Genomic DNA, 25,055 nt, shown 5'->3' with positions numbered 1-25,055 from the left:
AGGCATGAGAATCACTTGAACCCAGGAGGCAGAGGTTGCAGTGAGCTGAGATCACAACACTGCACTCCAGCCTGGGTGGCAGAGCAAGACTGTCTCAAAAAAAAAAGAGATTTTTACATTTTTAAAGGGTTGCTAAGCAAAACAAAACAAAAAAACAGAAGGATATGTGACAGAGACTGTGGCCTACAATGCCTAAAATATTTACTGTCCACTTACAGAGAAAGTTTTTCAACCCCTAACTGAAATCTCCTATTTCAAACTGGAAGGCTAGTTCGTTCCCTCCCAATTTCCACATGCAATGATCACCTCCCATTTCATACAGAAAATAAATCTACTGGGCAATCTACTTCTTACTCTCCCATCCCTGTACCAAACCACTGCGGTTTGGCAGTTACCCATAATACTTCATTAAGTCAAACTGCAATGAATTTGAAAGGTCATTGAAAACTTCCTTGTTACTGAATTCAGCCCCCTATTTTTTCAGTCTGTATTTTACTGGCTGCTCTATGACATTTGATAACGTGTAGCTTCCATTCTCACAGAGTTAACTGACCCTGCTCTTTCTGAGATCGCCAGTAGCATCCTAATTGGCAAACCCAAAGAATGCTTTCCACACCTTATCTTCTCCTTTCTTTTGCTACATTTAACATTATTGCTGCCCATCTATTTCTGGAATATTTCTACTCCCTTGTATTCTGTGGTAGTATTTTCTCTTAGTTCTCACCATCCCGCATCCGATCAGTTTCCCAATCCTGTCCATTCTCCCTTTGAATTTCATCCCGCCCCCAAAAGCCTCATGTGAGACCCTCCTTCTCTGTCACCTGGCTTACCACAAAGCTCTCCTGCTAGGTCTCAGCCTCCTTACGCTCTGTCTTTCACACTGCTGCTAGAATGGTTTTCCTGAAGCAAAAATCTGTTGATATCATTAATTTTCTGAAAAATGTATAGTGTCTTTCTCTACTCTGTCTACTTTTACTCAATAAAATCCAGACTCCTAACTTGGTATTCAAAACCCCATCTGGTCTGCTTTGCTGCCTTATTTTCACTCTGTTTCTCCCTCTCTATATTCGTCTCCACTTATCAGTCCCCCTTTTACTTCAGCCACGCTGTCATCAACGGTGATGATGCTGATGAGAAAAACACTAACAGCAGCAGGTTTTGAGGACTTAACTACATGCCAGGCACTGTGTTCAGTGCTTTATGTTAATTTGGACATCTAATCCTCATGACATGGCCTTATGAGGTGGGTCCCATTAATGGTCCACCAGTATGGCAAATATGAACTTGAAACATCTTTAAACGTTTTCTTTTTTTCAAAAGATCAGTGTCAAAATTCGTTTGGCAGTAAAATCTGACCTGAAATGGTATGAATGTATTTATAGTCCCTTTTAGCATAAAAATTCATTTCATAGAAGAAATATTAATATTTAATTACAGGATGCTGCCCCAAACCTCATAGGGGGATGTTAAATAATATATGGTTTGTGCAGTATGCTGCTTTCCTAAAATCTGAACACTTTGGGATTCTAATACTATCTAGTTTGAGGGGGCTCAGATAAGAGATTTTGAACTTTGTGTTACTTTTTTTACAGATGAGGAGATTAAGGCTCAGCAAGATTAAGTAGGTTGCCCAAAGTTACATAGTGGGAAAAACAGCAGAGCCCGGATTAGCACCATGGTGGCCTGGTTCAAACGCATGCCTTGTCTGCTGTGCTGCACAGGTCCATGCCACCTGCAGGTCCCTGCCCTCAACCTCTTCTGGGTTGCTGGCTTTCTGCCCTCCCTGTTCTCCCAGTGCTCAGCCCTGGCTGACTTCCCTTCCATTCCTATTCACCCAGGCTGGCTCCTTTCAATAGCAACCCCCATGCCTTTACCCCCTTGTCCTCCTGAAAATGTCCCACTGATACCAAGCTCTGACCAAGTCTGCCCATCTGTCTCTGATTGGGCTGTCTTTCATTTGAGACTCGATAGAAAGGCGAATCACACTCATCTCCCAGTTTCAGACTGTGCCCTATTCAGTACTTGGCAATATTGCCTTTTCCATTTCCTTTATCAGCTTCCTTTCCTGTTTCTAGAGCAGCTGTACTAAAACTTTTCCCATCCCCGAGCTCCAAACCTTATATACCATCTTACTCTCAGTTTCAGCAGCACATGCTTAGTTCCATATTCATTCCACCTGCTTGAGTCGTACACACAGGGGTTTGTAAGCAGTGCCACCCTTACACCGCCCCCTCCCCACCCCCAGTCTTAGAGGGCAGCAGCTGGTAGAATTCCAGCTACTCCCAGACTTCCTTATCTCCCTGTGACGCTGTTGCCCTAGGGGGTGTCCTGCCCCTGATCTGCAGCCAGGTGCCTTTTGTCTCCTGGCATGACATAGCAGTTTCTTCCTCAATTTCATGGTGAGTCACTTTTTAAAAATAGTCTTTGATGTGTCAAAGCCTTTTTATGAAGGTCTAAATAGATTGTATTGACTGGTTCCCTTTCAGTCACATGCATTTTTACCTCCTGAAAGAAACCCTACTAAATTAGTTAGGTATGATTTTACCTTCCTGAAACCACACACCCCTCACTTTCCATGCTTCAGTGCCTTTCCATAGCTGTTCCCACACTACCAGTACAGCCTGTCCTATAAGGTCATCTCATACCAGCTTAAGTACTATCTCCTCCATATCTTCCCAGTTTCTCCCAGCCAAAAATTCTCCTTGCATCTAAACTCCTACAGGCCAGGCACAGTGGCTCACGCCTATAATCCCAGCACTTTGAGAGGCCGAAATGGGTGGATCATTTGAGGTCAGGAGTTCGAGACCAGCCTGGCCAACATGGTGAAACCCCGTCTCTACTAAAAATACAAAAATTGGCCGGGCACATGCCTGTAGTCCCAGCTACTCGGGAGGCTAAGGCAGGAGAATCGCTTGAACCTGGGAGGCAGAGGTTGCAGTGAGCTGAGATCGCACCACTGTACTCCAGCCTGGGCAACAGAGCGAGACTCCATCTCAAAATAAATAAATAAGTAAAAATAAACTCCCATAGCAACTTCTCTAGAGACTTGTAATATCGTTATTTGAATGTCTCTATTATCTCTTTGATGGTTCGAAAGCTCTTTGATGTTAGAGACCATGTGTGATCTTTTCATACAGTCTCTCGAGCTTAGTAAGAACTCTGTATATGTTTGGTAAGTTAAATTAATGAAATCTAAGGAGAAACTTCTTGACATAAGTCTACTGCATCAACAGATTCCATTCACAGTTGAGTCTTTGCCCTCAGATTGTTGTACAGAAATTGTTCCTACTGAAGTTACAGATGCCCCCCAGTGAATAATTCTGTGCTGTCTTTTCAGACATCAGCTTCTTCTGCCTCTGCCACATTGGGATACTCCTTGTGATCAATTCTCACCTCCTTTGGCTTTCTCTGTCCTGCTACTCCTGTCTCTGATTATTTCACTGTTTCCTTGTCCATATTATCACATCCTCCTAAATGAATGATGATGTTTTTTCTCCTCAGACTTTTCTCTGTGTGTCTGCAGGAATCTCATTTACTCAGGTTTTGTTTGGGATTGGGGTTGGGAGGGAAGAAATTGAAGGACTAAGACTAGGGGTGAGATCCCTCCAGGATCTAAACAGTGGAGAGACTAAAAAACAAGAAACAAGTGGCAACGTGAACATTGAGGTATCAGTTCTGTTAACGGACTGCTAAACCTCCAAAGTTTAGGGCTCTTTCATAAAGCTAGATTGGAGAAGAAAGTTGAGAGCCGTAGTCCAAGTGGAGCCTCTGCTTCTGAGCTTCAGACCCTGTGGATGAGACATGTTTGGCTCAGATCCAGCCTGGTGGCAGGTTCACCTCACACAGCCATCCAGAAGGCAGAGACCCCAAGGTGTTGAAGCATGAGGGCTGGAAGGTGAGGTGAGGCCGCTCAGGCTGCAGACCGCTTCAACGTAGCAAGAGACATGAAGGGTATCAACTATAGGCAAGGCTTTCTGGGAACTGAAGAAAAGCCAAACCTCAAGGCCTCGTGGAAAGATGATCCATGGGATAGCTGGTTGTCACAGAGACTGGAACAGGGAGAACATTCTGAATCTAAAGTTGTCTTGCTGCCCTCAACAGCAGGGTTGTGACTCTTGGCTCTGATGTTCTGCCACTAATGTGGGCCCTAGGGCCTAGCATCTAGTGCAGCCTACAGCATCCAAGTCTCTACACTTCTTTGTCTGCTTGTGTCTCCTACCAATCCCCCAACTCTCTGTATTTCCCAATTTAAATTCCCAAAAGAGAGACCCTATCTGCCTGTAGGTGGATGATGAGTCTATGGATTACCTTCCCTTGAGCCCATGGGCCAGTTGTCAGTGGCCAGAGGGGAGGAAAGGTCATGTGGTTAGGATGCAGCCAGCCTACTTTCCCTCAAGGAACAGTCAGCATCCACTTGCCCAAGCCCAAGCTGGATATCATCCTCTTCCCTTCCTGTCTCACTCATGTCCCATCAGTCACTACATCCTGAAGTTTTCCCTTTTAAGCATTTTTTTTGGCATTTCTCCTTTTTTCTCTATTCGCATTGCCACCTTCACTTCTCACCCAGAGGGTTGCATGAGTCTCCTCCTTATTGATCTCCCTGTCTTCAGTCTCTCTCCCCAATCTACCTTTTACTCAGTTGCCAGAATAATCAATTTACTTCCCACATAGTGGCCAAAGTTTATATTTAAAAATATAAATCCAACTCTGTTACTCCCGGGGTTTTAAGCAGGGCTTCTCATTGCTAATGAAATAGAACACAGACATCTTTCTGCATCCTGTACACCCTCCTGCAGATGTGGCTCCTGTCTTCCTCTCTGACCTCGTTTTCCCACCTCCTGCTTTCTGTGCTCTGTGCGCCAGCAACACTGACCTTCTGACTTCTTCTTTAGATGTAGCAGGGCTGCTGTGCTTGCTTTTCCTTCTGCCTGGAACTCTTTCTCTTGATCTTTTCTTAGCTGGCTTCTGTCTCAGCCTGGGTGCCACCTCCTCAGAGAAGCCTTCCTGAAACACCCTGTCTAACACTGCCTGTACCTCTACCTTTGGTCTCTGTTACATGCTTTAATATTCTTCGTACCACTTATCACTGTTCAATTACTTTGTTCATTTCATTTGTTTGGTTGTTTTGTATCTCCCTGACTAAAATAAAAATTCCTTGAGAAGAAGAACATTTTTGTTCTTACTCATCACTGTGTTTTCAAGCCTAGTGTGTAGTAGTTTCTCAGTAAACATCTGTTAAATTGATAAACAGTGAAATCTCCCTTGTTACTGTTTTTCCCATGGCTGTGTCTTGTGTTTAGCTTTGTATGTATTTTTATTTTACCTGTTAGTTTGCGAGCTACTTGAGGGAACAATTTTCTTTTAGTTCATTTTTTCGTCTCTCAGGCTTACACATGGTAATTGGCTGAAGATAAGTATACCCCAAAAGGTAGCTCATTCGCTGCATAATTTGTGCTCTGGAAACTTGTCCAATGGCAGAAAGACTGAGCCCCATTCATCTTCATACTCCCTTTAGATTCCTTTTATTCCACTTCAGAAACCAGACACAGGAAACATCTGACTATAATAAAAGATTGCCAGTAAATTCTAGGTTTCCTCATTGAACAAAGTCATGTGCAGCAAGGCTGTGCTGTACTTTGGTCTGGAATTCTGTTTGGTCACTTGTATGGCATGCCACATGGCTGCATCTGGCCTGGAAGCCAGGAACAGCTGGAGCCTGGGATGACTGAAGTAAAAATGACATATTTGCTAGCCTGAGAGGGAGAAGTCTGGATATTCTTGCTCTGTTCCTTGCAAAGCAAACTTCTCAATTTGTTGAATACTAAGTTTTCCCGTTAGCTGTCAAAGTGGTTTATAACTAAAATAATCTTACATCCTTTAGAATAAATCACAAATAATGAATGGCCAAACTGTTTCTGAAGTCAAAGCAAAATTCATCAAAACAAAATTCATCAAACCTTTAATGCTCACAGCAGATTTCATTTAAAAACTTACACAAAACATGAATATGTCACTAACTTCCTCTGAAAATTTCTGCCCTCTCACTTGCCTCTTCTGAAGTTTAAAAATGTGTGATCGTAGGAGCATTCCACTACCATTGGAAATAATGTTTGCAAAGACTTTGACTCTTTCCAGTAGACTGTCACCTGTTTGGTGCTTACCCTTATCACTTTATTTTTATCTTAAGTGCTTATGAAGTGGTCTGTCTTCCTGGGCTTGAAGGCGAAGGCTATCTCTAATTTAGCTCCATGGGGCCTGGCGCGTAATAGCCACTTGATAATATCTGTGAGAAGGAGGGAGAAGTAAAGAAGGGCGAGGAAAACCCAGTCCATTTAGACTGATATTGTTGGGGTATATTTAAGTATCATGAACTGTAAGGATGACCTCAGTAATTAAAGAGAAAAGCTCACAGCGTTTCATCATGTACAGTGAATAATGAAGGCATTCGAGATCCTGCCATCCTTTGGCATTGGTACCAGTGAGTTGGAGGTTAAAATCCTAGAGTGGTATTCAGAAGTTCTTTTTTGAACTTTTTGTCCCCTCAAATGATGCAAGTAATCTATGTTTACTGTACAAATTTTACAAAAATGCAGAGAATAAGCATTACTATAATTCTGCCACCCAGAGACAACCATGTTTTTGGTCTCTTTTAGTCTTAATTAGTTTTAGTCTTTTAGTTAACTTTTAGCCTTTTTTCTGTACATGTCATTTGAAAAGTTTAAAAGAGACTTTATATCAGGACTCCTTGTGAGTACAAAGAAGATAAATTGCAATTAGAAAAATACTTGTCAACTGCAATAAAAATTTGAAATGCTTGTTTTTAGTGTTGCTCATCTGGGCAGTCAGCTCCTCAGAATTCCATTCCCAGTTTTCTTCAGGGGAATGTGATCTCTTGCCTAGAAAACTCTTAGGATGCTTTTCTTATTCCTCCTCTGTGGAGACTCTTTGTGTGAGCACTCATTTTCCTAGGGTGAGGCCAGGTTTGGACCCCTGAACCTTCACAGGACAGGCACACTTCAGGACTGATTGGAACTGATGGGAGTCAATACCCAGAATGGATTTTACCTCCAACTTGTAAAATATCACTCAGATAACATCACCTTTGAAAGAAAGCAAGAATATTTACTAGCTTATTTCTTAGTTGAATAAACATATTGACCACTTTGTATGTGTCAGTCGTTAGTTAGGCATCAAAGCCTCAAAATGAATAGACAATCTTTGTCTTCAGGAAACTTTCAGTTTAATGAAAGAAGAAGAAAAGCAAACAAGGATTATAATGCAGTATAATGAATGCCATAACAGAAGTACAGTGATGGCCTGAAGAAGTAAGTGAGCAGAATTGATCAGAGAGGGCTTCAAGAAGAAGGGGTCAATTGAGTTGGTCTTAATGGAAAAGTGGGAGGTTTTATTTTTTTTTTTAAATGCGAACCTACAGAGAAGACAATGTGTTCAATGTCTGAAGACATGAAGGCATGCATCTCTTGGGAAATATAAGTAATTTTGCATATCTGGAACTCGAGGTGGTAAATGAGGCAAATGGTAAAGACATTGAATGTCAGAGCTTGAACTTTATCTTACAGGCCACAGGAAGCCTCTGAAGGGTTTTATTAAAGAGCAGAGACACAATCTGTTATACTTTTTGGAGAAATCAGTAGAAAGGATGGATGGAAATGGGCTGTGTTGGAGGCAGAGGTGTGTTTTGGGGGCAATAAGAGCAGTCCTAGCAAAAGATGATAGGCAGATGTCCAGAAAAGCAAATCTATAGACAGAAAGTAACTTGGTGGTTCCTGGGGTTGGAGGTGGGGGCAGGGAATGACTGAATGGACATGAGGGATCTTTCTGGAGTGATGAGAATGTTCTAAATTGGATTGTGATGATGGTTATGGAGCTCTGTAAATTTTCTAAAAATCATTGAATTGCATACTTATATGAGTGAATTTCGTGGTACGTGAATTATACCTCAATAAAGCTGTTTTTAAAAGCAGGGGTTGGAAGAGTCAGTCTTCTAAGTGAGAGGAGATAAATTTGAGAAATACTGATAAAGAAGTAGAATTGGCCAGGCATGATGGCTCGTGCCTGTAATCCCAACATTTTGGGAGGTCAAAGCAGGAGGATCACTTGAGGCCAGGAGTTTGAAACCAGCCTGGGCAATATGGCAAGACCCTCATCTCTAAAAAAAATTGAAAAGTTAGCCAGGCAGGGTGGCACATGCACCTGTAGTCCTAGATTTTGAGGAGGCTGATGTGAGTGGATCACTTGAGCCCAGGAGTTAGAGGCTGCAGTGAGCCACAATTGCACCACTGCACTCCAGCCCAGGGGACAGGGCAAGACTCTGTCTCTATTTAAAAAAAAAAAAAAAAAAAGAAGTAGAATTTATAAGAGTTAGACATTGATTGTATGAGATAGGATGGTCACCTGTCTGTTCAGCCAAGTGTCCTGATAGTGATTCTACATTTTGTAAAAAAGTGGCAACCCTACCTTTTTCTTGGCAGATTTCAAAGCATATGGATCTATCTTTAACTGGCAGTACAGAATATCTGCCTCAGAAACAACATCCTCCAGCTCTCTGCCACCCAGTTCTTAGCAAACACATGGTTGTGAGAAAAAAATATTGATGAAAGAGTGTCTGAAGATTTGTGATGCATTCATTTTTCTATACATTGTTATTCAGCAAATATTGAGTGCCAGGTGTAGCAGTGAATAAAGCAGATTTGGTGTCTGCCTTTATGAAACTTACAACCTAGCAGTGGGAACAGATGTTATGTACAGTTATGATAACTATTGTGTTGAATGTCCATGTGCAATGAGAGAAAATGCCCATAATGCTTGGGTGGGGTGTGGCTCTAGACTCTGGTGCCGTTTGCATCCAGCTGACACTCCTCTGGAGTGAGTAAGTCTTTGTCATCTGATCCCTTTTGAGTCTGGGGTCTCTTGGGTTATCTTGGGCCTTACATCATCTTGGTGCCCCTTATAATTGTTTTTATTGAACTCTATGTTTAATTTATGCCATCATTTGGCATTGGCTTATGTTGTAAGAAACAGCCATACAAGATTTACAGCTGCTTTGTATAGAAATGTAGAATATACAATCTTCAACATCATACGGCATCTCCTTTTTCTTTTTTTTTTGACATGGAGTCTCGCTCTGTCACCAGGCTGGAGTCCAGTGGCGTGATGTCAGCTCACTGCAGCCTCCGCCTCCCAGGTTCAAGTGCTTCTCCTGCCTCAGCCTCCCAAGTAGCTGGGACTACAGGCACGCGCACCACGCCCAGCTAATTTTTTTGTATTTTTAGTAGAGACTGGGTTTCACCATGTTGACCAGGATGGTCTCGATCTCTTGACCTCGTGATCCACCCGCCTCAGCCTCCCAAAGTGCTGGGATTACAGGCTTGAGCCACCGCACCTGGCTGGCATCTCTTTTTCTAAGGCCCACAAGAGAAAGTTCTCTCTGATCACTGTACAGTATTTGCTTTTATGTTTTGGTCTTTCAGTTGCTCTGGAGCACCAGACTCCGTTTTGCCTCAGGTCTTCACACATGGCCTTCCCTCTGCTTTGAATGTCCCGTTCCATTCTTGTTGTGTTTGACCCTCACTTATCCTTCAGCTATGAGTTCAAGCGTCACTTCTTCAGAGATGTCTTCCCTATCCAGCACCCACTCCCCTTCTGTACTCAGTCCAGTTCCTAATATAAACTTTCATAGCACTTTCTTTTTTTCTCTTTTATCAGTTTCTAGTTAAATAGTTTGTTCTTTGGTGACATTTTTTTCTCCTAGACTGATAGCAGAAAGATCAATAAGGATAGAGACCATGCTTTTTCTGTTTGCTGCTGTATCTCAGTCATAGTATAGTATCTTGCACATAGCAGTTGCCCAATGCATATTTATTGGACATTTCATTGAATGAATGAATGAATGAATGAATGAATGAATGCCTTATGAGTAGTGAATCTTGTAACTGTTCTTTTCCTTTTTTCTTTGGCTGTTTGGAGGCTCAGACCCTGATTCTGCCTGCGATGTTTGCATAGGTACTCATGGCATGCATTTTGTGCACTAACATTTCCCCAACTATATAGTCTTTTTCCTTTCTTTGACGTCTTCATTTTAAAATTCTGGTGTATACTGTAAGTTTCAATAGGCCACTATAAGCCTTTTTTGGGGAAGAAACTAAACAATTGAGTATATAAGTAGAAGAAAGGGCAAGATCAAAGGGGAAATGTTAGTGCCTTTAACTAGATTCAGGAAGGAAGTTTTATTTTGCTTTGTTTTAATTCCATTTTCACTAGAAGAAAGAAAAAGAAGTAAATTTGTCCCCTAATCTGGCAAGAAATGCCTCTAAAGAATTTGGGGCCTGTCCCTGCCCTGAGACATCTCTCCTTCTGGCAGGAGGCAAGGGGTACTGGGCTGGGCAGGGTCTCCTGGCCCAGTTGATGGGTGGGCATGGGCCTGGGAGGCTGGGCTGTTCAACTGAGTTCCCTTCCAGTTGACTCTCCTTTGAGGGAGGGTTTGGGCGGAGCCAGTGGGAGCTTGCTTTTTTATTATAAGAAGGAGAAAGAAATGAACTTGTCCTCTTGTGTTACAGATTCAGTGGTTCTTTCCTTTGACTCCGCTGGACAAACACTAGGCTCAGGTACCAACTCTTCCCCCTCTATCATCTTTTTGGCCTTCAATATTAGCCATATTTTTTGTGAAGCCTAATCAAGTATGGGTTTGCTGGGGAGGGCAATGGAATATCCCAGAATTGGGGGAAGTCTCAAGAAGCCTTTCTAGAGACTTTATGGTTAGGGAAGCAGAAGAGGGACATATCCAGATAACTTTTCCAGTTACTTTAAAAGTGTGCACAGAGGAGTTGCAGTAGATGCTCCCTCTTCATTCAGAGTTGTCAAGAGTCATATAAAAGGATGTCTGTTTTCTGTGCATATATCCTGTCTCAGAAGGTGGGGCAGAGGGCATTGAAAGACCCCAGGCTGTGGGAATGCTGGAGCAGATAACCATCAGGGCTTTCTACTAGAATGCTGGGCTGGTGGGAGCGTCCCAGTTTCCTGAGGACATACACTCCATTGCACGTTTACACGCACACCCCATATATTCAAATACAGACCTCTTCCAGGAGAGGAGTACCACACTGTACTGTGTACTCATGCCAAAATGCATGTAGGTAGACACACTCCTTCTATTCCCTGTTTACAGTGCAGGACACACAGATCAGCACACCTGCCCCAAATTCGCCCAGACCCAGTGGAGCCTGGCTCTGCCATGTCTGGGGCAGTTTACCTGTTCCACATCACTGTGCCTGTTGACAGGAAGTGGGAAGAGACTACTTTGATTCCTCAGCTTGCTGCCATCGGGTCCCTGTGGGAGCCTCAGAATGACATGACTTTGAGGGAAGAGTATCTCTGTGTTTTTAGGTAAAGTCAGGTGGGCCTCATACCATGGGTACTGCCAGTGAATGCCAGGGAGACTGCTGGCCTGTTGAGGGCAGTTAATTCATTTTGCCATCCTTAGATATGGTAGATTGATGATTCACAAAACAGCCATGAGGTTCAGGCAGTTGTAGTAGAGTGGACAAGAGGAAAGACATTCAGAGAATATGATCACAGCCACCACTATTTACTGAGGGCCTGCCTGTTTTACTGTGTGCCAGCACTGTGCTGAGTGCTTTATATACCTCTCAGCTATCTCTTACAATCGCTTTTTAAATTTTTTTTATTTTTAATGTTTATGGGTACACAGTGGGTGTATATATTTATAGGGTACATGAGATGTTTTGATACAGGCATACAATGAGTAATAATCACATCAGGGTAAATGGGGTGTCCATTACCTGAAGCATTTACAGTTTATTTGTGTTACAGACATTTCAATTATACTCTTTTAATTATTTCAAAATATACAATAAATTTTTGTTGACTGTAATCACTCTGCTGTGCTATCAAATACTAGATCTCCTTACAATAGCTTTGATATCTTTAATTATAGATAAAGAAGCTAATGCTCAAAGACATGAAGTAACCTGTTCAGGGCCATTCATATCTGTCTAACTCTAGAGCCCATCCTCTCTCCCTTAGCATCTTTCTATCTCATACCTTGTGTGCTTCCCACCAAAATGCTGAAGCTATGAGAAGTCACTTTAAGGTAGAGTGGACAGACAGAAAGAGTTCTTAAATGGATCCAAAACTTGTGTCTATTTGTATAGTAAAAGATTGGTCATTTTGTTACATAAAAGTTAAGAACTTCTATTAATCAAAAGACCCTATTAAGAGAGTGAAAAGGCAGGCTGGATGGGCATAGTGGCTCACACCTGTAATCTCAGCACTTTGGGAGGCTGAGGCAGGAGGACAGCTTGAGGCCAGGAATTTGTGACCAGCTTGGGTAACACAGTAAGACCCCAGCTCTGCAAAAAATTTTTTAAAATAGTAAGGGCACAGTGGCGTGTGCCTGTAGTCTGAGGTACTCAGGATGCTGAGCAGGAGGATCACTTGAGCCCAGGAGTTAGAGGCTGCAGTGAGCTATGATTGCACCACTGCACCCAACCTGTGTGACACAGTGAGATCCTGTCTCTGAAAAAAAAAAAAAAAAAAAGAAGAGAGAGTGAAAGGAAATCCAGAGTGAAAAAAAGATCTTTACAACACAAATAATCAACAAAAGGCTTGTTTCCAGAACAAAGAATGACAGAAATCAATAGGAATAAAGGAGCAACCCATTACAGAAATGAGCAAGACTTGAACAGGCATTTCACAAAAGAGGAACTCCAAATGGCCAATAAACCTATGAAAAGGTGTTTGATTGTATTAGTACTCAGCAAAATGCAAATTAGAATCCCAATGAGATATCAATATACATCTACCAAATGGCAAAACTTGAAAAGCTTGACAATTCCAATGTTGATAAGGATGTGGTGCAGTGGAAACTCTGATTTTCTACTTGTTGGAGCATAATTTGGTACAACCACTGTGGAATAAACTATGGCAGTATCTAGCTAAATTTGGATATACACATACCTGGTGACTTAGCAATTCCTCCTCTAGGTATATTATCTGCAGAAATGGATGCTTATACATAACAGGACATATATATGCAAGATACGTGTATAAGAATGTTTATAAGAACATTGTTCATAATTGTCAAAAACCAAAAACAATCCAAATACCTAACAACAGTAGAATGAATATGCAAATTGTATTATATTCATAGGGAACAGTAAAAATGAGCAAACCATAGTCAGATGCAACAATATGGATAAATATTAAAGACATATTGTTGGGTGAAAGAAGTCAGACAAAACAGTACATACTGTGTTCATCCTTTCATAAAAAGTTCAAAAACAAATGAAATTAAACCATATTTGCTTAGATACATAATTCAGTATTAAAACTATAAAGAAAAGCAAGGAATTGAATTCTATAGTAGCTAGATGGTGGTGTTCAAGGGGGTATGTTGAGGGATGGGCACAGGCGGGCTTCTAGTGTGTTGATACATTATTTTTAGTGACCTGAAGGGGTTATATAGGTGTCCATTTTACAGTAATTCACTAGCTGTGCATTGTATTAAAAATTTAAAATACAGCAAATATATAGAAAAGTACATAAAACCTCAATGTACAGCTAATAATGTACAAGGGGATTTTGGTCCTCATCCTCCATCTCCCTTGGAGTTATAAAAAGATCTTGGGCTTAATCTACAAATAACTATGGACCATGGCAATAAGCCTCCCAGGTTTGTACATGGTTCTCAGTGAAGGCTGGCAAAGAATGAGAATTCAGACATTTTTCCACGGATTCCCTCTTAGTGGAGGATAGATCAAGTTGATTCAGAGTCAGCCTCAAATTATAACTGGTTTTCAGTTTACCTAGCCTTCAGTTTTCCCAACAATACCTACCAGCTTCCACACCTAGTTCTGCCTTATTCATGCTCTCATGGAATATTTGCAAGAGGCCAGTAGTTTTGCTATCTCATGCTTTGCATCAAGCCTAAAAGGGAATGGTACCAGGCAAGAGCTGGGCAGAGGTCTTCACAGTGGCCACTTTACTGTTTTATTTGGTGAGAATTTACAAAGAGCTGGGCATACCACATCGCCAAAAACATTTTAGAACTTTAGCAGGAGAACTTTGGAATTAATCCCTATTTGACTTTCTTTCTGTTAGTGTAGGTACTTAAAAGTAAGAAAAAAGGTTCCGGTTCCAGATAAGATGGAGTGAGCACACTCACTCTATCTCTGAATGCAGCTAAAGGCCTGTTCAGAATGCATTTAATAGCAGTTTGAGGACTCTGAAACATAAATAGTAGCAGACAGATAGGGGAAGACAGATAGGGGAAGAATACCAGAATTCAGTGTATTACTAAACTGGCAGTGAATTTCCTATTTTCCCTTCAGTGTCTCATGTCTTGGACTCAAGGCCCCCCAAACCCCAGCAATGGACACCAAGGCACAAACAGCTTCAGGAAAAGACCTCTAGTTAAACCTCTGGGGTAGGAAAAGGGCTCCCAAGGCTCAGACAGAGGGGGATATCCCAAGAGTTGTTCCCTCATGCCCCAGCCCCCAGGCAATCCCACAGTGATGGTGGTTGGGACAGTGGCAGCAGTAGGCCCTTCAAGCACCTAAAACAGAGAGAGGATCCTTCCTCTCTGATCAGAGAAGCTATAGTCCCAAGAGGATGGGGTACACTTTTTGTTGCTTGTTTTCTGTCTTTGCCTTCCTGCTGCTTGGCCCCAGATTTGAGTGCAGTTCAGAAAATTCATGGCAGAATGTGGTAACTAAAGCCCCAGCTTTCTGGCCAGAGGCCCAGGAAGGGGAGGCCCAAGAAACTAGGAGGCACAAAAGAGAAAAGAAAGGGAAAGGGAGCTCAGGAAAGCAACCCCTTTAAGTTCTTTATGGACTTCACGATAACCCAAGCTGTGTATGTGTGCATCTGATTCTAAACAACATACCAAAGACTTTCAGAACTGACCTAAGGGACAGACCACTGCCCAAGTCCCAGACTGGATGCACACACAGAGGACTCTTCTGAATAGGCTTTGAAAATGGAACTGATGTTGAAACCACAACCCACAGAAGGCTAGTTGGAGTTTGCTGCCTGAACCCAACCTGGTCAATTGTCTGCTAACACAAAAATATGAACATTCTCCACTGGATTTAAACAAGATGTAGAGTCTCATAATAATATTCAAAATATCCCAGATATGAAACAAAATGAAAAACCAGGAAAATTTGAACTTGCATGGGAAAAGTTAATCAACCAGTACCAGTGCTGAGGTGACACAGATGTTTGAATAATCTAACAAAGACTTTTTAAACAGCTATGATAAAAATGCTCCCCAAAGTAAAGGGCAAATTCTGTTGAAATGAATAGAAAACTAGAAAATCTTATCAAAAAAAGTAAAGGTTAGGTGCAGTGGCCCATGCCTGTAATCCCAACACTTTGGGAGGCTGAGGCAGGAGGATCGCTTGAGGCTAGGAGTTTGAGACCAGCCTGGGCAACATTGCGGAGAACTCGTCTCTACAAAATTAAAGAAAAATATTAGCCAGGCATGGTGGCAGACACCTGTAGTCTCAGCTACTTGGGAGGCTGAGGCAGAAGGATCACTTGAGCCCAGGAGTTCAAGGCTGCAGTTAGCTATGATCACACCAGCCTAGGTGCACTCTGCACTCCAGCCTACGTGACAGTGAGACCGTATCTCTAAAAAAATTTAAAAATATAAAAGATTTTTTTAAATGAAGGTCTTAGCAAAGAAAAAAAGAGGAAGAAAATATAAAGAAGAACCAAATAAAGCAATAAAACTATCCAGTTGGAGCAACAGAGAAAATATTTTAAAAGTTAAACAGAGCCTAGTGACTTGTGGGACAGTACCAGAAGGTTTACCATTCGTGTCTTCAGAGTTCCATAAGAAATATTTGAAGAAACAATGGCTAAAACGTCCCAAATTTGGTGACCAAGTGTGGTTTATCCTGGGAATGGAAGGCTGGTTCAACAATGAAAAAATCAATATAATCCACCGTATTGTCTAAAGAAAAAAAACTGCATGGTCTTATTAATTGATGAAGAAAACGCATTTGACAGAATTCAACATCTATTTATGATAAAAATGCTCAGCAAACATAGAAAGGAACTTCTTCAGCCTGATGTCGGCCATATACAAAAACCTACAGCAAACATCATACTTTATGGTAAAAGACTGCTCTCCCCCTAACATCAGGAAACACTTCCGGAAGGTCTAGTCAATGTAATAAAACAATAAAAAGGATACAGAATGGAAAGGAAGAAACAAAATTAACCCTTTTCATAGATGACGTGATTGCCTACATAGGAAACCCAAGGAATCTACAAAAACATTCCTAGAACTAATAACTGAGTTTAGCAAGATGACAGGATACGAGGTCAAAACACAGAAGTTCATCATGTTTTTAAGTACTAGCAATGAACAGTTGAAAACCAAAATTTAAAACACATTTATAGCAGCTTCCCGAAACCAAATACTTATGTGTAAATGCTTATATATAAATCTGATGAAACATATATAGGACCTGTATGCTGAAACTAGTTCCTCTCCCGCTTTTTCTTCCCCATCTACCCAACTGAAAGTTCAGGCTGCAAACCTAGAATCACCCTGATTGTTCCTCTTCCTTTACCCTCTCCCCCTTTCCTGTCTTCACAATGTGTTCTTCTCTAGCCGCTTCTTTCTAGCACCACTGCCCAAGGTACCATCTTCTCTTCCCTAGACTAGAAACATCTCCTGACTGGCCTGTCTGTGCCACTTATTTATTGCCTTCTGTACATTGTAGCCAGAGTAATCTTCCAGAAACATAAATCGGATCCTGTCTTGTTACCACTGAAGCCTCTCCAGTGACCTTACAGCACACAGAATAAAATCCAAACTTGTCCCTCCTTCCTGGGTTCTACTCACCTCTCCAATTTCCCTGTAGTTCATTTGTCCTCAGCCCACTGCCCTCACGCTACGTTGGCATGCCTGCGGCTCCTTGAGGATGTCAGGTCCTTTCCTGCCTCAGGGTCTTTGTGCTTGCTGTTCCCACTTCGTAGACTGTTCTTACCTCCTGCTTTGCATTGCTGTCTTCAGGCCTCTGTCCCACTGTCACCTCCGCCCGAAGGTCTTCATCTAAAGTACCTTCATCTAAAGTAGTCCACTCCTCTAACCAGTCCTTCTCTAAAAAGGTATCTCTTCAGTTTTTCTTACCACGCCTCCTTCTTTCAAACTATTTGCTTATTTACTTGCACACTGTCAATCTCCCCCACTAGAATGTAGGCTTCATTTTGGCCAAGGACTTGTTCTGTTTTGTTCATCACTGTATCACTGGTATTTAGAATGCACCTGGCGCATAATAGGTGCTAAGTAGGTGTTAAATAAATAGGTGTTAAAGAATAGAAAATTAGGAACAATAATATTCACTAATTAAGGAGTGCTTGAGGTCAATAAATAATGGCATATCCATGCATTGGAGTAACTGCAATCATTTAAAATGATGATGCAGTTTTACTTTTATTGACACAGAAGATGTCGAGGATATTGTTGAGTGAACAAAACAGAAACAAACAGCATGCATATTAAGGCCAAGTGTAAGTACAATTATATATGTACATTCATACATATACAGTATTTATGGAAAGAGATTTCTGGGAAAATAGTCACCAAAATATTTGTAGCAGTTAACCCTAGGTAAATAGGGGTTTCAAATGGTTCTTACTTCATTCTTTGTAAGTTTTTTGGATTTAGATTTTTGTATTGATCATATGTTATTCTTATAACTGGGAAAAAATTAAGTTATTTTTGTTCAGGGAGTGGAGCCCTCTCTTATTTTGTTTAATAATTGCTTGGTGATTGTCGTAGTCTCTTTGGGCTGCTATAACAAAAATACATTAGACTGGGTAATTTATAAACAACAGAAATTTATTGCTCACAGTTCTGAAGGCTGGGAAGTCCAAGATTAAGACATCAGCAGATTCAGTGTCTGGAAAGGGTCCATTCCTCATAGATGGAACCTTCTGTGTGTGTCCTAACAAGACAGAAGAGGCAAATAGGCTCTCTCAGCCCTCCCTGATAAAAATATCAGTCCCATTCCTGGGGGTGGAGCCCTCATGACCTAATTACCTTCTAAAGGCCCCACCTCTTAATACTGTCACATTGGATATCAGGTTCCAGCACATGAATTCGCGGGGGACACCTAACATTCAGACCATTTCAGTGAGTATTTATGCCTTATCTACCCTACGAGGTGGTAAGCTCCATGAAGTTTAAGATACAAACTGCAGAGTGAGCCATTTTTTCCCATTTCCTGTACCAGCAGCTGTTTTGACATGCTGTCTCTCCTAATCCTCCTGCAGCTTAGTGCAAGATGCCCTGGGATGGCCCGGACACAGTTGATGCTGTGAATAGGATTAAATTCACTGCAGTACTCAGCCCTAGATATCTGCTATTTTCCCAAGACAGAAGGGAGATAGATGGGTGCAGTGACATCTTTGGCTGCCGTGGGTGGGGGCTTCTGTCTACTGGGTGAGGCTTCCAGGGCTCCTTCTGTAGCCTGTGGTTCTCTTACTTGGGACCAAGGACGTGTCATGCTCCCTTGGCCCCCAGTATGCCACCGTGGAGAAGAGCTGTACTGTGCTCAGATGGAGGCCTGATAGTCACAGGGGACTTAGTTACCAGAAGCTTCCAGCTAGGCCTCTCACCTCCCCCACACCAACATACACCCATTTGAGATTGGATCTTAGTTTGTAAACTTCTAAGTTACTTTACTGAATCAGTTAATTTAGTCTAGGTCAGTGGGCTTTTCTGTGTTTATTTTAGAAAAATGCTTTTCCTTTTAGTTTCTCTTTGATTAATTGATCCCATGCTGTGGTTTATTTCCCTGACTTGAGATGATATGGGAGCTATTTGCACTTTGGCCAGCCCTTCTCAGGCCTCTTTTGACTCCCATGATTCATGTGTGGCATGGCCAGGGCCTTCTGACATCACCCTGGGGCAGGAGATGGGAGGTAATAGTACATCACTGCTCTCATGGAAACTGTGCTGCTAATGTGAGGGTCTGCTTTTCTGGTTTCCTCTGAGAGTCATTGTGGACATAACGTAAAGAAAAGAATCAGCCCTGGGTTGGTTCAGTGGCATCTCTGCTAGCCTCCTTCCTGACTGGGGAATCTTGAACATATCTCCCCCCTCTAAACCTCTGTTTCCTCATCTGTAAACTATAGTATCTGCCTAATGGGGCTGTGTAGGTGACAGTACCAAGAACAGCATGAATACAAAGGAAGATGCTCAATAAATAGTAGTTCCTCTCAGTCCCTTCATTCTGCAAGCCTGACAGCCCATTTGGAACTATTGCCAACTTCCTCCTCCAGCCAAGCCATGGCATATATTACATATGCTTAATATACCTCATGACTTTTTTTTAGAGATTGTACAGTGACATTTCTTAAGAAATGATAGAGCTGTTTTGGCTAGGGTAGGTCCTCATTCCATTTACTGCCATTCCCTTTGTACTTAGCAATTCATCATAGCCCAGAGATTGGAGCCAAAGACCACTTTAAAGAAGATCTGGCAGCAGAGCTGCTTCTCTGGGTAGATGGAGTTTTCTTGCCTCATGGACTATCCTGCCTATGTGGCTTTGTGAATTATAATTCGAAGCATTGCAATTTTCTGATAGAACCAAGTTCATGTTTTTATCCCATAAAATACCAAACTTTATATACCTCAATAATGCTCCTTAAACTGGTGTTCATGGGCAATATTTGTGGTTGTCATCAGTAGCAGTCATTTAATAAGCATCTTCTTTGTGCCAGGTACAGTGACAGCTGATTGGAATTTGTGGTGGTTCATTACAATGAAAAAAGGAAGTGGGTCACTCACAACGGAAATGCCAGTAGCATGTTAGGCTCATCATGTACAACCGTATTCCTTGAAATTCCATTCTGGGGCTCAGTAGCCTGAAGGTGAGGCTACAGTAGGACACCTGGCTTCAGGAACCTTCAAGAAGTTCTCTCTTTTGTCCTGCAACAGGTTGTGACTGCACAACCTGGTGCTCCCAACTGCACTTCAGAATGTAGGTAGGAAGTAATACTTATGTGCTATACTAGGACAAATAGGAGAGGACTTGGAGTTGTCTATGTGGGGCGTTGTGAAAACTTTTGTGATTTTTTTTTAAATATTACAGAACTGTGATGAACAGGCCAGGTATGGTGGCTCACACCTGTAATCCCAGCACTTTGGGAGGCCAAAGCAGGAGGATCAGTTGAGCCCAGGGGTTTGAGACCAGCCTGGGCAACATGGTGAAACCCTGTCTCTACAAAAAAATAAAAAATTAGCCAGGCGTGGTGGCATTGCGCCTATAGTCCCAGCCCCATTGCGCCTTTAGTCCGAGCTACTCAGGAGGCTGAGATGGGAGGTCACCTGAGCCCAGGAGGTCAAGAGTGGGGTGATCCGAGTTTGCACCACTGCACTCCAGCCTGGGCGACAGAGTGAGACCCTGTCTCAAACAAACAAACAAACCAAAAAGAACTATGATGAGCAAAATGAAACACAAAGTATTAAGAAATGTATTAAATATTGAATTGCTATACCATAAAAATCTTTTCAAGTTTTTAATTAAAAACTAGAGCTTGTTTCAGTGTTCATAAATTTTTATTCAGGAGTTTTGTCTGGGAAGGCTTCACATAACTCCTGTCAAGGCTTTTTAATGATACTCTCTTGAAAAATACTCAGTTATCATCAAAAAGAAATTTCACTCACACAAATAACTGACAAAAATATAAAATCATTTTTATACTTATTCAGGTGTTTACAGCAGTTGAAATTATATTTTAAAAATCCAACAGCTCTTCCTTTTCCTTAATCAAAATTGTAAGGTTGAAATTTCTTCAATTAGAACAAATGGATTTCAAATCTAATCTCACTTTTTTGTATCAGGTATTTTAAAATAGCTGATGCTCTATTGCAAAATGTATATGAATTCTTAGAGCAGTCACCCTGGAGTTGGTTGGAGATCATAAAAGGCTACATTCAATGCACATAAGCAGAGATATTACCCAATATGTGAGAACGGGTGTGTTGCCCTTCACCTGGAGCTGTGTTCATCTGGGAGTCCCCACCTGACCGGCCTGCCACTGACCAGCAGCCTCTTGGGCAACACTCTGCTCCATGAGTTTTTCATGCAACATTTTTCATGGAACATAATTTTTACTTGAAAGTACAATTGACAGACTGTGGTTTTTCCGACTTTAGAATTTTGCAGACATTTTCTCAGTAATGAAAGTGAGCATTATCACTTCAAGGGAAATAACTGACAGTATTTTGTTGCCGGCAATAAAATGTTATTCCACGCGATAACTTCTCAATACCTAAATTTTAAATTCAGGGATGGAGGCTGACCATATGTTATGGCCTCACAATTGGTTGGTTTTTGTTTTGTTTTGTTTTTGTTTTTGAGACGGAGTCTCACTCTGTCGCCCAGTGCAATGGTGCCATCTCGGCTTGCTGCAGCCTCCACCTCCTGGGTTCAAACGATTCTCCTGCCTCAGCCTCCCAAGTAGCTGGGACTACAGGCATGTGCCACCATACCTGGCTAATTTTTGTATTTTTAGTAGAGACGGGGTGTCACTGTGTTGGCCAGGCTGGTCTTGAACTCCTGACCTTGTGATCCGCCCGCCTCGGCCTCCCAAAATGCTGGAATTACAGGTGTGAGCCACCGTGCTTGGCCTGATCTGTTTTTGTAAATGCTCCCTACATGGCTTGTAGGCCGGGCGCAGTGGTGCGCACCTATAGTCCCAGTTACTCGGGCTGAGGTGGGAGGATCACTTGGGCCCAGCAGTTTGAATCCAGCCTGGGTAGCATTGCAAGATCTCACCTCAAAAAAAAAAAAAAGGAATGTACATTCTCCATTTGTTGGATGTAAGGTTCTCTGTATGTCTGTTAGTTTAAATTTAGTAATTGTTCTGTTCAAATCTTCTGAATTCTCACAGACTTTGTGAGCCTGATTTTTCAGTGGTTTATGAAGGTAGACCAACTGTGTAGTTTTCTTTTAGTTCTGTTAATTTTGCTTTATATGTAACAAGGTTTCATTATTACATGTATTCACACTTTAATACATAGGATCCTTTTGTTTATGTCAGTTTCTGAACCTTTTAAGAGTTTACATCAGTGTTCAGTGTTCATCCAACAAGTTACATGAGTCTTTTGCTATGACATCTAGACTGACTTATTCCTTTAAGGTGGCAATGGAAGAGTTAATGGTTAATTTCAAAGACATCTGAAAAAGCACTTTGTGCATTCACAGCTCTGACTTGGTGCACGTGCAGGAGGGGAAGGTCAGGGATTTGCATCAGCCATGTCACTCCCTACCTGGAGCTGGGCAGAGACACACGTGCTCTTTGGTCAGTGATTTTTGTAATCCTGGGCTTTCCAGCCTGGCCAAGGCAGGAAGCCTAAGCCATGAGACTAAACACTTCTGCTGGCTTTCTGCTTTCATACCTGGGGAGGAGAGTATGTATCTTCAGGTGCTAGGAGAGCTGGAATGTGAGTGCATATTGTGCCTGGCTGGCCTGGGATTCCTAGAGTGTTCTGTTCTTAGTACAGATCTGGGATCATTGGGCTGCTGGTGAGACCCAGACTCTACCCGAGAGGTGAATAGTCCCTGAAGTGTTGTTACACTCAAAATAGCAGTTCCTCTGTATAAGGCAAATTCACATGCAACTCTAAGAACACATTTGTATAAAGGAGATGCACTGGGATCTGTAACCTTGCCCAACCCCAGCAGTAGAGAAGCTCTGCTCCTGTATTCCTGGAGCATAATGCCTATGCCTTCCTGTTTGCTTTCTTTTCTCATTTACACTTCCTAAAGATGATGCTTAAATTTTCCTGCTAATCAGGGAATTCTGTGAGGGGCCACACACAGATTTAATAATCAGTAACATGACTATGAGGCTGGGGCTGAGAGTAAAGTGCTTGTCAGGTAAAGACCTTGGTTGGGATGGAGTAGACAGACGCCAGTGACTCAGGTGACTCAGGAAGTCTTTGTGGAGAGGGTTAAATTTCAGGCCTTTATACATGATGGGAGGGAACTACCTTGGCAAACTGGGAGTTCTTAAAAGGGAACCCCAAAGCAAAACCCAGAAAATAGAAGGTGTGAAGGGCATTAAATAAACAGTGTGGCAGACAGTTAGTTGCGCCTAAGAAGAGCCAGAGGAGGCTTGCTGTGGGCAGGTGACAGTGATGTAATCAGATAGGCTGGGAGCCAGGAAGGGCCAGAGCAAGGAAATCACTGCAGTCGAAGATGGCAGGCGAGGGAGAAGGAGAGGGAGAGGAAGCCCCTGCTGCTGCCGTCACTGCTACCACCAGCACTGCCCCCTCACTGCAAGGGGTGGAGGAAGACAAAGATTCCAGGTTTCAGGGCTACTTATTAGGCTGCCTTGCTTATTTGGTCACTCTGTCCACTATTCCATCCATTCAGTACATTATGGAATGCCAACTCTGTGCCAGATGTGATATTAGGTGCAGAGGTGAGCCCTGCCCTTTACGAGGACCCAAATACACGTAAGCTAGGATAGTTTAATTGAAAGCAACAAAAACTGACTGGGGATAACTGTTTTTAAAAAGGAATTTACCAGAAGGACATGGGTACCCACAGAATCCGATTAGAAGCTAAACATCCAGCCCTCAGAAAGAATGTGAAGGGCAGCCCCAGGAATCTGGGTTGCAGGAACAAGTGGTCCTTCTCTTCAGCACATTATTTTTCTCCCTGGTGTCGCTGAGTTTAAGGAAGAAATTGTCCCACTAACCTAGCTTTTGTCAGGTGCCTACACTTCGGACATAAATCCCATCGACAGTCTCACCACTTGCCTGCAATGGGAGAAGAGCAGTTCCCTGAAGGAAACCCAAGGGGCTTGTTTCTAAAAGGACAGAAACAACAGATGTGCACTGCAGGTTCATGAGTAAGTTCTGGAAGGGCTGGAGAGCACAGATAAGGTGCATTTAGGCTAACAAGTTAGATCAGAGAAGATTTCGTTTGTTCAACATTCCTTCCGCATGCCAAGCGTAGTGTTAGGTGATGCACCTGTGAGGAGAAGAAGAGTCTTAGTGGAACTTCTAGACTAGCAGAGGAGAGGCGTCTGTTGGTAAATGTATAATTACAAACTGGAGAAAGTACACTGTGGCACAGGAGCATGTGAAGGGTGAGGTCTACATAGGGAGGACAAGGAACGCTCTTCTTTTTTTTTTTTTTTTTTTCTTTTTTGACGGAGTCTCACACTGTCGCCCAGGCTGAAGTGCAGTGGTGCGATCTCGGCTCATGGTAACCTCCACCTCCTGGGTTCAAGCAGTTCTCCTGCCTCAGCCTTCTGAGTAGCTGAGATTACAGGCACACACCACCACACCCGGTTAATTTTTGTATTTTTAGTAGAAACAGGGTTTCACCATGTTGGTCAGGCTGGTCTTGAACTCCTGACCTTGTGATTCACTCGCCTCGGCCTCCCAAAGTGCTGGGATTACAGGCGTGAGCCACCGTGCCCGGCAAGGAATGGTTTTCTAAAAGAGGGCCTTCGAACTAGGGTCTAAAGGATGAGCAGGAATTAACCGAATAAAGAGGTGGCTTATTCAAGGAACTGAAAGAGGCCAAAATCACCAGAGCACAGAGCAGGGGAGACAATAGTATAAGACAGGGCTGGAAATTTAGGGAAAAATGTAAAATTCCTTGTTGTACTATAAAAACATCTGTGAAATTGAGCTTTAGTGATGGCTTTATCTTGAAGGATAAGCAAGGTGAGTGAAGGCATTGCAGGAGAAATGTCACCTGCAGTAGCTCTCAGGCATAAAGACTCTCAGGCATAAAAGAAGGGAGTGGCAGGAGATGAGGCTGAGAAGACAGATCAAGACGTGGCCACGTGAACCAAGCAACAGTGAAGACTCAAGCAAAAGCAATGACGGGATAGGGAGGGGAACAGGGTCTGTATGTAGAAATAAGAGACGTTAGTGTTCACCAAAAATTTCCTTCTTGGAGGACTGGATGATATTGCCATCATTTAAAAACAAGAGGAAGGATCAAGGCTGGAAGGCTGGGGAACAG

The 25,055-nt window shown here is 42.4% G+C and overlaps 1 protein-coding gene across 20 annotated transcripts in view; it reads left to right on the top strand.

Annotated features, from left to right (window-relative positions):
- ST3GAL3 (ST3 beta-galactoside alpha-2,3-sialyltransferase 3) overlaps positions 1-25,055 on the top strand; it is a 228,089-nt gene that overhangs the window by 74,671 nt on the left and 128,363 nt on the right. For 15 of the 20 annotated variants that reach the window (XM_054491277.2, XM_063656901.1, XM_054491244.2 and 12 more), the window contains exon 3: positions 10,578-10,625. The exons of the other annotated variants lie outside the window; for them this stretch is intronic. In XM_054491277.2, the coding sequence (XP_054347252.1) occupies positions 10,578-10,625 (48 nt within the window). The remainder of the gene's footprint in view (positions 1-10,577; positions 10,626-25,055) is intronic. 20 annotated transcript variants of the gene reach the window in all.

This window comes from Pongo pygmaeus, chromosome 1 (genome assembly GCF_028885625.2).
Source record: "Pongo pygmaeus isolate AG05252 chromosome 1, NHGRI_mPonPyg2-v2.0_pri, whole genome shotgun sequence".
Lineage (NCBI taxonomy): Eukaryota > Metazoa > Chordata > Mammalia > Primates > Hominidae > Pongo > Pongo pygmaeus.
Note: the sequence above shows the minus strand (reverse complement) of the source record. Positions and strands in the feature narration are given on the sequence as shown.